Genomic DNA, 15206 nt, shown 5'->3' on the forward strand with positions numbered 1-15206 from the left:
ATATATATATATATATATATATATATATATATACATTTTAACATTATAGGCCTAGATGACATTTACTTTATTTTTAAAAATAGGCCTAATATTAAAGATATTTATGTGTGTATTATGCCTATATGGTATTTTAGGCTATATTTTGTACTACTGATATGCGATTACCATGTTACTAGCCAAGTATGAGGATGATGGTCGGCAAGAAACCCTAAAATTTGGCGTGGCATTGAGTTTAAATAAATGAATAATTATCGACCGATAGACCTCGATTACAAATCTCATTGTGCTTAATATAGGATAACATTGTTTGTATTCACTAATATCTATATCATGCGTTGTCTAAATATTGGCAAATTTCATATAACTGCAATCTTCCCAACACAAACACAATTTATTGAAATACTTTCGAATTATTACTCATGTGCCTCCTTACCTTAGTACTTCTAGGAACAAAATGTCATAGTTTAAAGAGAGAACCACGCTTTTTTTCTTAAATTTATTACAAACATCCGCAATATGAAGTTTCCAAGATAAACAGTTATCAGTCTAAAAACCAACAGAGTTAGGCCTTGAGATGAACTTCCGTTACCTAAATTAGTAATAGTTAATGAACCGTGAATAATGGATAACTTTAATTTTAGAATGACAAATCATATTACAATATTACCAATTTCGCGAAAAAAACAAAACAAAAAAATAAACCAAAACCGACAGCATAGACGTACGAAAAAGTATGGGTTTGTAGGGCATGTGCGTAGCCCCGACCCTGTTCTTATGTCAAAGTTTGATTGGAACTCGCGAAAGTTACATTGCAGTAGAGAAGCATAAAAAGGGTTCCAGTTGGATTTAAACCAGCGCTACCGTTCCGACGTCCTTCTATTGCGCAAAACCACAAAATATAATCTTTAAGTTACAGGCACTCTCCAATTCGAGACCATTCTAATTCCGAGACCACATTTCCAAAGACACAAATAACAACCTTTTAACACAAAGCTAGCCCTCTAATTGGAGACAAACCCTGCGATTACCCCATATTTCCTAAGCGTGGTCTAAAATTGGAGGGTGAACTGTACTTAAAATATTTTTGGACTTCACTTGCAATGAAGACATGAAACAATATTATCTGAATTATATTTATTATCGACAAGCTTGCAAACATTTCTGGAAAAAGGTGAATTGTTCCTCATTTTTTTGTAAATCAAATACAGTATACCATAGGGCTTTCTACTAAGCCACGCCCCTTGGATATTGTTGTTAAAGTCACACAAAACGACAGTGTTGAAACATACGCGAACATGTGCGTTTGTGGGACAACACACGTGCTCGTTCGACACGCGCGTATCCCTAGCGCTGTTGTAATTGGTTAGTTAAGTTTGATTGACACTGCGGGAAAGTCCATTCTGATCTACTGTCTACTGTATTCTAAAGAGTGTGCACTAAAATATAATTAAAAAAAAAAAAAACTTCACCGATAAAATTTCTATAAACAAAACATCTAGCATGCAAAGAGAAAATATCTTAAGGAAAAAATATGTATAAAATGGGATACAGTTTTTCTACGCAGGTTAAATCTAATCGAACTGTTGGTGGTACACCCAAACCTGGGGTAGACATACAGCACTATGAAAAAATACATGGAAGAAAAACACTTATATAATGATAAATTATACTACACGGCTTATACACATTCGATGATGAACCTATTTACTTTGCATGTTAAAATCACACCTGTACAAAACATTAACATACATTTATGTATAATTGTGATAAGGGGTAAATATCAACTGCGTGGTTTATATATAATAAGCATTTAGGCTTTGATATCCCTGCTTTAGGATAATAATTATTTTACAAGTTAAACAAGCAATGGGTTTTATACACTGCAGGAATTCAAATGAAAGGTACTGTATAGTGTTAATAAATACTGTTATATAGTAGTATTTAAATTATCATTCAACTCAATTGAACTATATTGTATCAAAATTAGTGAATATTGCTTTAGCTTTATTCTACAAACTTTCTACACCTTGGCAAAAATGAACTTTAGATGAGTAAAAACAGGTTTTAACTTTTCCACTAAGCCCTGCCCCTTGAATACTGTTGCTAACGTGTACAACATTAACCAATGTAAACATTCATAAACTTGCATGCTCGCGAGACATGTGCAAATACCTGGCTACTAAACAGTCCGGAAATGTCCAAATGGTGCTTTCTGCAACTGAACAGGTAAAGCTCTGACTGCACTTATCATGTTTCATGTGATAATTATGCATGGTTACAACATATGGACATAATAATGTCATACAACACACAAACATATGTGCAAATCACACGCATTCGTCACAAAAAACCTCATAGTGGGAACAGAGCTTGGGAGGTTCGCTTGAGCAGATCTGAATTAAGCAATTGAAATTATAAATTTGATAAAAGACAAAAATATATCTAAATACTTCAGATGACTATGTTACAAATTTTAGCTGATTTAACATAATAATGCTAATCTTTACTTACTAGGGCGGAAAAATTAGAGGTATGAGCAATATCAATCTCTTGAAGTGGAGTTATACACCTTTGGAAGGTTTGAATCTCACACCGAACATCAGTGGGTGGAATTACAACTGAAAGTTTAATCAATAAATACTTGTGGTAAAAAAAACAACATGAAGACCCAATTAAAAAAAAACTCATTAATAGGAAAGGCAAGTGTGTGTCAATTGTTATATTGCCACCTATTGGTGACATCTTAATGCAAATTGACCCACCGAGACTAGTTGATATGGGTGGGGCAACATGCAAATGTGCATTTTCAGGTTCCATATCAGAGTGTTTCCTTACCACTTCTTAAACTCTATCCAGATTATCAAATTTTCTTTGACAAAAAAAAAACACTGTTGTATGCCCATATATAGCCATGATGTGCCTATATATAGTCATGATGTGATGTCATCATGACCATATTTAGGCATGTCACCCTTTTTCTTATCAAATAAAATTTTAGTCTGGAGAGTGCTTTAAAACTTATATTTGAGAACATCTGGATGAGAACATCTGGATAAGTGGACATCTCAGCTAGGTTTTGGTTTACCAAATTATGCAGGTAACGAAAGTTTGTTGCCTTTCAAAACTGAAAAAAAAATTTGAAATTTACAATCAGAACACAAAAAATACTTTAATTAAATACAGTTTAGAAAAAGTATAGGATGAACTTTTTACAATAACACTTCAGCATCTTTATAATTGGATTTTACACTTTTTTAAAATCACAGAATTGAGATTTTTATTTTTTGACTAGCATAAAAGAATGCTGCTGATAACAGCAAATGACATTGACTTAATAAGTAGACCTACCTTTGTGGATTAAGTCACCAAGGGTTGAACTAAGGTAGGGTGAATGAAACCTTTTGTCAGTTTTTAATACAACTGAAACCTATTGTGTCTGGTCACGGTTGATTAACTTTAGGCTAAATTCCTAATTCAAACTGGGGATCTTGAGGTACAGTATGTCTACGTGTACTTAGGTACAATCCACATCATTTTATTCAATATATGCAGGTGCGGATCCAGAGACGGGAATTCCCCCTGATACTGTATGTGTATTAAATAGAAAGCTCAAATTTATGTATATAACATTGGACACACATAAATAATTATAATACCTTACACTATAGAAGTATTTTGTTGTGTACTGTAGTTACCAATAAAGATACAATAATTTAAAAATATCATTGACATTTTGCCATCAAATGTTCCTATATCAGATAATGACAATTCTGTGAACCTACCTTTAGTAATGTACAAATAGAAGAAGTCACAATACAATATTGTTTGCACACAGCCGGCTACGATGGCAATCAGGTCAAAGAAGCCCTCAAAATAGTACCTATACACCCAATTGATAATGTACAGGGCACGGTAGGCGCCAAGAGCAAATAAGTAATGGCTGGTAATGGTCTCTGCTTCGCCCGTCTTGCTGATCATGAACAGTTGTGGCAGGATGGCTACTGATTCCAAGTAAATTGAGAATGTCCACAAAATCTGGAGACAGAATTTTAAAATTAACTTCAAAATGCAGAGTAAAGAAAACACAATCTCTGAATCCAGGCAAAAATGACAGAAAGATTCAATCCTAAAAATAAAAAATTCTAGAAATCATCCCTGTTACTACGAGACAGACAAATAAACTGTCAATAAAAAAAAAAACATTCTCTTCCTTCAGTTAATGACTCACTACCTGCAGGATGGAAGTGATGTTTTATGAACGATGCCCCTTTATGAGGGTTAATGTTGTGGAGCTGTTTAACAAAACATAATGTAGGATTTGAGCTCAGGAATCCTATATTGGAAGGCAGGCATCTTAACCACCAGGATTTTTTTCTTATGACTAAAAGAACTCCTGAATGATCATTTTTATTATTTCAGCGCAAATAATGGAACTAATTTGCTGCATTAGGGCCCATGTGCACGTTAAAGAACATAGTACACTCTTAGGAAAAGAGTAGGGGATTGTCTGCCCGTGTACTACTTAATCACCACCAGAAGGACCCCACTTTCATTGGTTATTCTTGATGTTTACACTGAATAAACCCATCCATCCATTCATAACATGTACTTCCGCACCCCCATCTGAGCCTACTGTACGCCCATGCTAAGTGTAATAAAGAGACAAAGGAAACCACTTGCTGTTGGAATAGAAAAAACAAACAAAAAAACAAAAATTTGCATACACTATCCAGTGTTCTCCCAATTGTAACATTTATACCTTGGTAAATCTGTCCATAATAAATTGGCTACTGAATGTGCAGTGTGTGATGTTACCTCTTTTGAGTGGTGGTTAACGTCTTGAAAAAAACAACAACATATACAGGCTTAGCCTAGGCACAGACTGGAATGATGTTGATTTATTGAAAGTAGGCCAGCCTACACTACCTAGGACTAATCAGTGGTTTTGTTATTTTGCAAATAAATTTTTTACTTGTTGGCCAGTTATTTTTACCAGTAAACTTGACGGCTATACGACTTTGGGAGACTACTAATTACCTATATTTTCAAACATGATGATTGATAAAAAAATACTCACCTCCAATGGTGTGAAATCATGATTGACAAGAACAGCCAGGCCTCCTACAGGAACAATCAAGAACTCCATTCTAAAAGTATCATGGTTGCCATCATAGGTGGCTTTGAACTTCACATACACCAGGTATACTGTGGCATAAGCAGCTACAATGTAGAAAACTTTCATGGAGGTGTTGTAAACAGAGATGAAATTTGTGACGAGATCTAAGTATCTAGTTGTGAAAACAAGTGCGAAAAGAATTTGGCTCTTTCCCGATATGCCTGTGGGAAGAAAAAAAAACTTAATAATTGATCATGTGGTAATAAAAATCTACAAATAATAATAATAATAATAATAAAGAAATTAAGATTCAAATATTAATTTATTGATTCATACTAAAAAACAATGTATAGTACTCATGTAAATATTTGTTTTATAAATAAGAACCATTGTGGGGTACATGCCACATAAATTTGTGTATACTTTTAAACTTTATTGTTAAATTTCATTCAAATACACCATTTACATTGGGCAACTCGAAAGTAACACCAATGTAAACAAAAACACACAAAAAAAACAGCATTTTACATTAAAAGAATGCTTAAATTATCATCGTGTAAACAAAAGATAATGTAGTTTTTATGATAATCCACCTTTCGGTAAATGAACATTAAACAACATTATTTCGTTAAAAATGGCTGAAATTTAAATAGTAGTATACTATCATTCGTATTGCGGTGTGAGAGGTGAAATTCTTGGATCGCGGCAAGACGTACTATTTATTAGTACTAGGCCCTAGTACTATACTATTAGTACTAGGCCTAGTAGGCCTAGCCTATACACGGCTAAAGTATGTACACGTTAGAATATCGGAATATAATTTAATTGGAATCCATACTTTTAACCAGCTATTTACTAGTCAGCCTAGGCCTACAACACTATGGTTTAAAAACACTTAGGATCCCGATTAATAACAATACTCATCAGATCAGCCAGCGAGAATGAATCAATGACAATGTCAAATAAATTAATTAAAATAATTGGCAGTTTAAACTCATTATTTGAAATAAAACTGATGGATATATGTAACTTATACTATAATAAGTAAATATTAGATAATGATCGATTCTAATTACAGAAGTAGGGGTGAGACCTAGGCCTAAATCAACGAATCATCCAGATCCTAGACCCAGGACCTGGCTAGGCTAGGCCACCTACTCCATGGTTCACCACTGCCTGGCTGACACAATGCGCGGGGACCAAGAAGTTCTCAATAATTCGCCGGTGTACCTGAAACACACAGGGTAATTTACAATAAAGTAAAGATATCATTCTTACCTGAGCATGATCTTGTTTTCCATATTTTAATTAAAAGAATAATAATGGCCAATAGATGAGACAAATCTCCTGTTAGTCGGAAAATATTCATTTTGAAAGCTTTCTTGTCTATCTGAAGCCGTATTCTATAACGTACAGCATGGATATTAGATATTGACGTGGCGGGCATGCGCGTTAGTTGATAGGAAGTAATGAATATTCATCATGTGGGATAAGACGTGGCAAACCTGATAATTTTAAGATCGCTTGTTTGACAGAAGACCTGACCTATATAACTATGTGAGTTCCTTCTATAAAATACAATAGTCTACACGTAGGCCTATATTATTCACCTTGGTGAAAAAAGGATCATAATATTTCAGGAATCCAAACGCGTTTTAAAATTTAATGGGCGCTATAAATTTATATAATTCAATTGTAGGGCATATTATCAAGTTATTATGTTGCCAATTCAGAAACTTTATTGTGTTCCAACATGTGAATACAATTCTTTTTATTCAGAATACATAAATAAATGATGATAATAAATAAATGCGCTACATAAAATGACACAACGGTCGCTGAACCTACAAATACAGTAAAGCCTTGTTCCCATAAAGTCGCTACAGGTGTGTTACAACTGGTGCCCTTACACACGCCATGGAGGAATAAAATAGAGAGTCCATCACCTCAACTGCACCATGGTTGGGGGCTGAGGTGAGAAAATTTTGAGAACAAGGACCTCCATGTGCTCGGAAATTGCACTCTCATAAATTAAAAATCTTACGGTTATTCATATCTACATGATACAATACAACAAGTATTTTTCTTAATACAATCTAGGGGCGGGGTGGGGGCGATCGCACCGTCTACACCCCCGTGCATCCACCCAAGCCAGACAGAGGAAGTGAAGCTACGAGAACCGGATTCTCCACTGGTGCCACCACTGATAAATTTTAAATGTCGGACATCCACTTGCAGTGGCGAATCCAGGAATTTGGAACAGAGGGGGCCCAGGGAGGGACTTTGACAGATGGAGGGTCCTTATACCAAACCAGCTTTTATTATTATGTCACCTCTAGATGGTCGGATATGGCACTCTCAGATTTAAAATTTGAATGTAATTTTTTTTTTTACTCCCATTTTTTTACAATTTGGAAAAATGTAGGGGAGTCACAGGCCGGCTGGGCTCCTCTTAAATCCGCCACTGTCTTGTGACCTGCAAAAATGCAAGCAGCAATACAACACGAGAAAATAAGCAACTCATATGAGTATCTTTGCTTGAAGAAATCGATACTAGTTGGTTGGTGTAGAAGTATTTTTTTACTTTTTTCAATCGATCCCATTATACTTATACAGTAGATGTAAAGAGCAACAGCATTCGCATGCTCTCTCTTGTTTCGGATTCAAAATAATGCTTGATTGATATAGCAAATTAAATGTATAATACTTGAATAAATGTCCCCATTATTTATTGACTTGTTTTGTAGGATAGAGGTAGGCTTAGTAACAACATGCAATATTAAGTGAGTCTATTTATTACCAAGACGTATAATTCTCGTATACGCCGTACCTGCTTATTCTGAATATATACTCTAAAAGAAACATTCGATCACACTAAATCATTCAAATTTATTCAAGGTCTATTGTGTAGTTTGGTACCACCTGTCACTGTTGTGAACTACTTCTGTTGTCGATACTTGAGCTAATAATTGATCTCGTTTTGTATGAGAATTTAATTTAATAATATGCATTTTAATGTAAAAACGGAATAATAGGCAATTGATGTAAACAATATAGGTCCATACGATATGGGCCCTTTTTTTAGGCGGTCGGTGGGGGAGGGGGCTACACCTACTTTAGCACCATCATGGAAGTATGGCCTCCATTTGAAAACGTGAGTGCTTGATATACTGATATTTTCAGAGGTCTTGAATAAAAGTTTTAAGTTAGGCCAACGTCATTTATTTCTTGTTTATAAAAATATACATGTTGGTTGAGGTTCTGTTTTTCCCCACACCTCTAAATCAGATTCTAATCGTAGGCCTATGGGAAATGTACTCACGATGTAACTACAATATTCGTAATTATGTACATGATCGAAGTATTCAACACTGATGTCACTGTGTAATTTGAGTAATATAACCACTTATGATGTGGACCCACGTATTTTGCAGCGCTTGTTTTGTAGTACCGAGACGAGATCGGAAAGGTTAGCAAAAGGTGGCGACTAATCATACTACAATTTTCTTTTTAATTTAACACTGTACCTCCTGTTTAACTATCTAAGCCTACATGAATTAACTTTTTTTTTATTTTTATAAGAACTAGTACAATTTTGCCCAGGGTCAGTGCCCAATTCCAGGCTCAAAATGTTCTTATTCTACACACTATTATTGTATGTACAACAGCATATTACTGTACTTTACTGTTATACGGGGTATTATAGGAGTAGATATAATGTTGATACATTAATACTTTACTGTATGTGACTAGCTTGATTTGTTGGTTTTTCTAGTTTGTTATTAAATCCTCATTCGACATTTTACCTCAGCCTCAATTTGTTCCTGTCTCTTATACACATCTAGATGTGTATAAGAGACAGAGGTATGCTAGGCACAACTGCTAAAAAAACTAATCCTAAAATGTTCAACCACATTGCTGCTAAAACTGAGTGTAAAATTTACAAATGAACAACATCACAATAATTCCAGACAGTCATCAAATTTCCACTCTATTGGAGTGATCCGTCCTGTTGGTCAACAAAATAATTCATGTGTTACTTAACCTAGTAAACAGGTTACTTAACCTAGTAAACAATTACATTTAGTGTTCCATTTAAAATTCTGCATGAACGAGTTTCAAATATGACAGAGGATTGCAGAAAGTTTGATTATTTATATCAACCATCAATCAGATACCGAATCAGAAATTTTGAATATGAATTCCTTCATTTAATACTCCGCAAAAAACAATACAGGGCATCGTAGATGTAAACAAGAAAAAATACAAAAAAGAAATGTCAATGGAAATGATTTAAGTAGCAAATACACGAATTATACAGTAATAACAGAGATGGTTTGTATTTATATAGAAGAGGTTTAATCACTATTTACATGAGCGAATTTTAATCCAGAAGATGACGCAGTACAATCATTTGGTAATCAGAAAAAAAAAATCAGTAGGAATAAACACCAAAATGAAATTGTTTGTTTCATTGTTGTGGTGTTTATTTCTACTGTTGATTTTTTTTACTGATATTTTTTCCTACACCTAGATTTCCAGCAGACAATCGGCCGTCGTCTAGTGACGCAAGCAGATTCCTCGATCGGCCGGCACACTATGAGTTGGACTAAAGGACCTAAACTTGTTTATACACGACATGGCTATGACCCGATGTTTTTCCAACCTAGTCAAGGAGTTTACATACATAGCAATTAATCATTATCAGGTGACAAATAAAGGCTGGTTTCCATAAAATCGCTCCACTGTCACTAGTGTTTTCAGTGCAATAAGTTGTACTGCGTAGCAGTCCCCAATGCAAATGAGGGAAGGCTTCCTGATTCGACCGACCAATCAGCATCACCGAAAGCTGTCAGTGATAGCGTGTAGCGATTTTATGGAAACCAAGCTCAAGTCAGATATCACTTAATCATACAGCGATACACGATTTATTATATCAGTACATTATGTTGCTGAAAATTTACATTTGAATATGAAATTTGTAACATTAACATCAATATGTGAAACCAGTTATTGTAATATACAGTGGCAAATTGATTGATTAGTAAATTTCATAAAGCTGTTCTAAACCTTTAAAAAATGGAGCTAAAAAAACTAAAAATTAATTACATGTTATTGATAATTTTGGGACGAAAACATAATACAAAAAGCTTGCAGATTTTGTAAATATACATTAAAGTAATACTACATTAGTCACAGAACCAGTTCCTGGTGGGTGCATATAGCACTCACTATTACATATTTGTATCATGCGAATTATAGGGAGTGTATTATCTGCAGACTTTAAGGTATACAAAATACAGATTTTGGACATGTAATATCAACTAAGCTATGAGATTATACATGAGAAAATGACAGATGATAGTTAAGTGTTTTAAGCTGCTATTCAGTATCTTAAGCTGGGCACTCGCTGCATCGTACGACGGTCGTACAACAAATCCAATTCCACTTCCTGTGAGCGCTGGGAGATGCGATGCCGTTTGCTGATTGTCGTTAAAAATGATCTGTTGTGCATGTGTCGCGGCGTTGTGTTCGCAAGAGAATTGCGTCGACTGGGGGCAGTGAGTGCCTGGCTTTAGTTTACATCGTATTCCAGCTTTCACTAAATGGTTTACAAAATGAATTTTTAGTACCCCTGGGTCATCTGGTTTACTTCAAGGGGCAGGGGGGCTGGTTTAAAACCAATTTCAAATCATTACCTTCTCTGATGATACTCTACTCAGTCTGAATACTGGACAAGGGCTAATTTCAATCTTACAATTAATCGAGTAGAGCTTGGGTGAATACTGAATAAATTGAGGGAAGGGGCATAGGGTAATATTATGGTAGAATCAACATACTTAAATGTATCAAACCCCATTGAACCAAAGCAGAGAACCAATCGGTGCATGAAGTTTCCTGTGTATACTCTGTTCATCTATACTCTTTCATGTCTGCAAATGGCACCAAAATTTAAAATTCTACTGTTTTTGTGTTTTCTTCCCCTTAATGTTACACCTCAACAGTCTTCAGTGGTAAATATCAATGCAATAATTATCCACTATTGTTCACAGTTGCAGGAGGGTTGAGTATTTTTTAGCCTGTTCCTCCACTTTCTTGTTATACTCATTACGATTTTGGCTACAATAAAATAAAAGAAACCGTCATAAATTATTGCTTATTGATTCTGGATCAAAAATCATGTGGGAAAAGGTGCATTCACACAAAATCCAATTGGAAAGCTTACTGAGCCAATCAGAAAATCGAATCAGTGTGTAAGAATCGGGATGCTGGGATTCAACGCTTCGGAAAAATACAGTCCAAATTTTGGTTCAGATCGGGTGTGAATGCAGCTTACTGTACGGTAAATGTTTGCTTGTTGATGTCGTTATATCCTGAGCCAACTCCTACTGTAAGCATATTGAACTACCATATTTATTCAAATAAACGCCACAATTTGAATAATTGCCTCCCTTGAATACACCCCTCCCTCGATTACTTACATGCCGCCCTCGAATAAACCTCCCCCTCCCAGAGCCTTGACAAAACTTACCTGTAAATTGTATAAGCTTCAGCTTGAGCAGGGTCCTTAACATTAGGGTCATTCAACAGATCCTGAATTCCTAGCAATATCTAGAAAATAAATAAATATATAACACATATTTATTCCAGTTACTAACCACAAGCTCGGTGGTCTAGTGGTAGACACCAGGCTAGTTATCTGGAGGTCATGGGTTCAATCCCCACCCCAATAACTATCACTTCTACACTATGATATTTTCTTGATGCATATTTACTCCAGTTATCAAAATTTTTACAATAAACTACAAACATTAGTAGTACAGTAACATCTCCCAATTATTTATCCAACTGTCTAAAGAGGGTTTTGTATGTAATTCATTATTGAAGATGCATTTCATCATTGAAGGTACTGTAACAGCAAATTGAGAATTATGACATTTTTGCAAATGTTTCACCACTGAGGGTACTAGCCACCAAAAATGTTGGTGGCATGCATGCAACATTCTTAGTACGCTAGCGCCCTCAATGCTAAAACAATGGCAGTGTGGCATATTCCCCCATACCTGCTTTATTGTAACAGCCGGTCTCCAGTCTTTGTCTTCGTCAAGCAACGACAGGCATACTGTTCCTGATGGATAAACGTTTGGGTGGAACAGGGGCGGATCAAACTTGCCTAAACGAATACACAAATTAAATGAGTCACATTCTCACCTTCAAATAAACCCACCTTGAATAATATATTTTACAGTGGAAATATTTTTATGTCTATTTACTCCTGTTTTTGAATTGTGTAAAATAAATGAACAAATGGTATGAGTTATAGATTGTGTGATTAATTGATCTATTGACTGACTGATTCTTGATGCAATGACTGACTGATTGGTGTTGATATATCAAGCTTCATAAAAGTTGCACAATACCCTGTGGCAAGGATTGGATTTGATTTGTTCAGGTGATGCAATCTAAAAATAACCAAGTCCTGAGACTTATTTCCGTTTGGGTCCGACTCCTTCTGGTGGTGAACGGGGCAGTACACTGGGCAACATTCCCCTATTCTTTTCCGAAGAGTGTACTGCATTCGTTAACGTGCACACAAGCTTTTAAAAATTGTATTCCAGCCGGAACCAAGAGATCTCCACAGTTCAGCGCATAAACAGTGGCTACCACTAGTTCAGCCGACTGAGCTAACTGCTTCTAAGTACTTACATTTGGGAGGTGAACTTGGGTAGTCATCTTTGAAAATCATTTTCAGTGGGTAGATGCCACCTTCCCATGGAGTCTGAGGGAAAATAAACAATTGATATTGAAAAACTTTAATCATTTGCACTTTTCTTGTCCCTGTCCAGACAATCAAACTCTATTTGACAAAAACGTGTCACATGCCTAAATTTAGTCATGATGACATCACATCATGACCATATATAGGCACATCATGACTGTATATGGCCATACAACATACATACAATTTGATAATCTGGTCAGGGCTTAAGCATTCTGCATTCATTTATACACAACACACATTTATTTTCCTGGAAGCACTCTCAGGTCACCTTCCAAAACATTGTTTGCTTTCTATTTTTACACAGTCTCCAGGACTATTGGACATAAATAATTTTCCTTTGCAGCACCAACACTTTGGAAAATATTAAGCATTGATCTTCTGTTGCTTCGTTATGAAAACTTATTAAAAACAAATTTTTTAACAATAAAATGCACTGCACTATTGAAACTGTAATTTAGTCAGTATTTCCATAAAATTATTTTATTTACTATTTAACAGCTAAATTTTGTACTTTATATATTTAAATTATTCAAACATCAACAACACTCATTTGGCTGCTTACCCCTTTCTTGCCTGGTATTGCTGTAAAAGAATAAAAACAGTAGATTATAATAAAATACCCCAAACAATTTATTCTGTTTTAATTAAAAGTTGAAAAAAAAAAACAGACATTGAAAACATGAAAAAAAAATTAGTAAAATGACAAAAAAAGCGAAGCAACAATAATGATAAAATGACAAAACCTGAGAGAAAAAAAACCTTAAGAAATACTGTGAAGAATTTTACAAATTGTATGGTTAAAAATAGAAAAATATTCAGAAAATAGGTCTTTACACTACTACGACAGTGATTAGACTTAACATTAGAAGAGAAAAAAAATTCAATAAATTCCAAGCATTTTGTGATAAAATGTAAAACTTACCACATTCCCATAGCATGAGGTTTAGTGTTCCATCAGCATTTTTTACAGGTTTAGCGACGAATCCCTGAGACATATTTTAAAAGCAAAATTTATAATGACATTAATACTGTATTAAGACTTCTGCCTTTTTAATAAAAACATAACTCAAGAACCAAGTTTTAACTCATCATACATTATTTACAACACATTTGATTTCATTTGAAAAGAAAGACAATTATAAAACATACAATTTATATATCTTTACAAATGTGTAAAAAAGTTTTTTAAGTTAAGTTTGATATTCATCGACATACAGTATCTTTACTTATCCACAATTACCTAGAAAAGATATTAAATATGTGTGTAGTAGGCCTATAGTAGTAGTAACATGTTCTTACAAATGGGTGGTCTTTCCTCCATGCTTTGCGCTCCTCAGAGAGGCGCGCTATAGCTATGCCCGACATTTTGGTTTGGTATAGTAGATAATCTAGTACCTGAAAGAAATGGTAACACAATGTGAACATTACACCATTTTAAATGGGTGATAAAATTAACAAAGCAAACTGCAACTCAAAAAAATAAGTCCTGTTAATTTAAACCAGTGAGAAATCTAACCAATTCATTCCCAAACCCCCACCCCCTAAAATATTTGGATATAAATTTAGTTTAACAATTATTTTTTTAGTCTAGGCCTAGTAGTAGTAGTATACTTTTACAAGATTTTTCATAATATAATGATGTTCTCTTTTTAAATTAAATCTTTAAATCCTTAATTAATTGCTAAAGAATGCCTTCATATTCCAACCAAAACTTACTGCTTATAAACACTACAATTAAATTTTACAGTATGGGTGCGCAAACAGACACAGAGTGACCTACAGTAGGCCTTAATTAGTAGCAGAAGTAGGGTCAAGCAGATAAAACCTTATTTTGCGAGATAGGCCTAGCTCCCCTCACTTAATCATGGAGCCCTCCATTCACATTCGCTTCCCATAATCCCCCTCCCCCATTTCAATAGTCAATAGACCCCTAGCCTACGCTCACTGAGGCTAGGCTAGTGCTACATAGGCCTAGATCCCATCAAACCTAGCGCTAGAGAGGCCAATTTAGTTGTTAGACCTAGGCCTAGGCTAGCCTACGTCGTACAACCAAGCAAAGGCAACAGAGAACAAGTAGAAAGAGGGATCATTCATAGGTCCATATTTCAAAACAGTTCCAAAGTATATGGTAGGTTATCTTACTGATTTTAAATACCTGTTAAAAATCTGAATATATAAATAATAGTCTTCGTTTGGTTAAAGTATATTCGGCAAAATTAAAACAACTTTCCTCATGATCCGTAGACAACAACTCTCGAACTCCTGTCTCTTATACACATCTTACAGTAACATCTCCCAATTATTTAT

General features: G+C 34.8%; 2 protein-coding genes across 3 annotated transcripts; both read right to left on the reverse strand.

Moving 5' to 3' along the window:
• Positions 1 to 1119: 1119 nt before the first annotated feature.
• On the reverse strand, positions 1120 to 6551 carry LOC117110187 (ER lumen protein-retaining receptor 2). The gene is made up of 4 exons (XM_033252810.1): positions 6395 to 6551; positions 5078 to 5337; positions 3783 to 4035; positions 1120 to 3124 (listed from the first exon to the last, which is right to left on the reverse strand). Exons 1-4 carry the CDS (start codon positions 6483 to 6485, stop codon positions 3090 to 3092), a joined length of 639 nt encoding a protein of 212 aa, XP_033108701.1. The 5' UTR covers positions 6486 to 6551; the 3' UTR covers positions 1120 to 3089.
• Positions 6552 to 9449: 2898 nt separating this feature from the next.
• Positions 9450 to 15170, reverse strand: LOC117110190 (SUMO-conjugating enzyme UBC9-B-like). 2 transcript variants are annotated; one of them, XM_033252814.1, is made up of 8 exons: positions 15055 to 15170; positions 14199 to 14294; positions 13822 to 13885; positions 13462 to 13481; positions 12824 to 12896; positions 12181 to 12290; positions 11649 to 11728; positions 9450 to 11236 (listed from the first exon to the last, which is right to left on the reverse strand). In XM_033252814.1, exons 2-8 carry the CDS (start codon positions 14262 to 14264, stop codon positions 11164 to 11166), a joined length of 486 nt encoding a protein of 161 aa, XP_033108705.1. In that variant the 5' UTR covers positions 14265 to 14294; positions 15055 to 15170; the 3' UTR covers positions 9450 to 11163. The 2 variants fall into 2 exon arrangements, with proteins under 2 accessions (XP_033108705.1, XP_033108706.1); XM_033252815.1 differs by having other exon boundaries at positions 15042 to 15164.
• Positions 15171 to 15206: the final 36 nt, after the last annotated feature.

Source organism: Anneissia japonica, unplaced genomic scaffold, assembly GCF_011630105.1.
Source record: "Anneissia japonica isolate Jap-2015-1 unplaced genomic scaffold, ASM1163010v1 scaffold284697_len431725_cov185, whole genome shotgun sequence".
NCBI lineage: Eukaryota > Metazoa > Echinodermata > Crinoidea > Comatulida > Comatulidae > Anneissia > Anneissia japonica.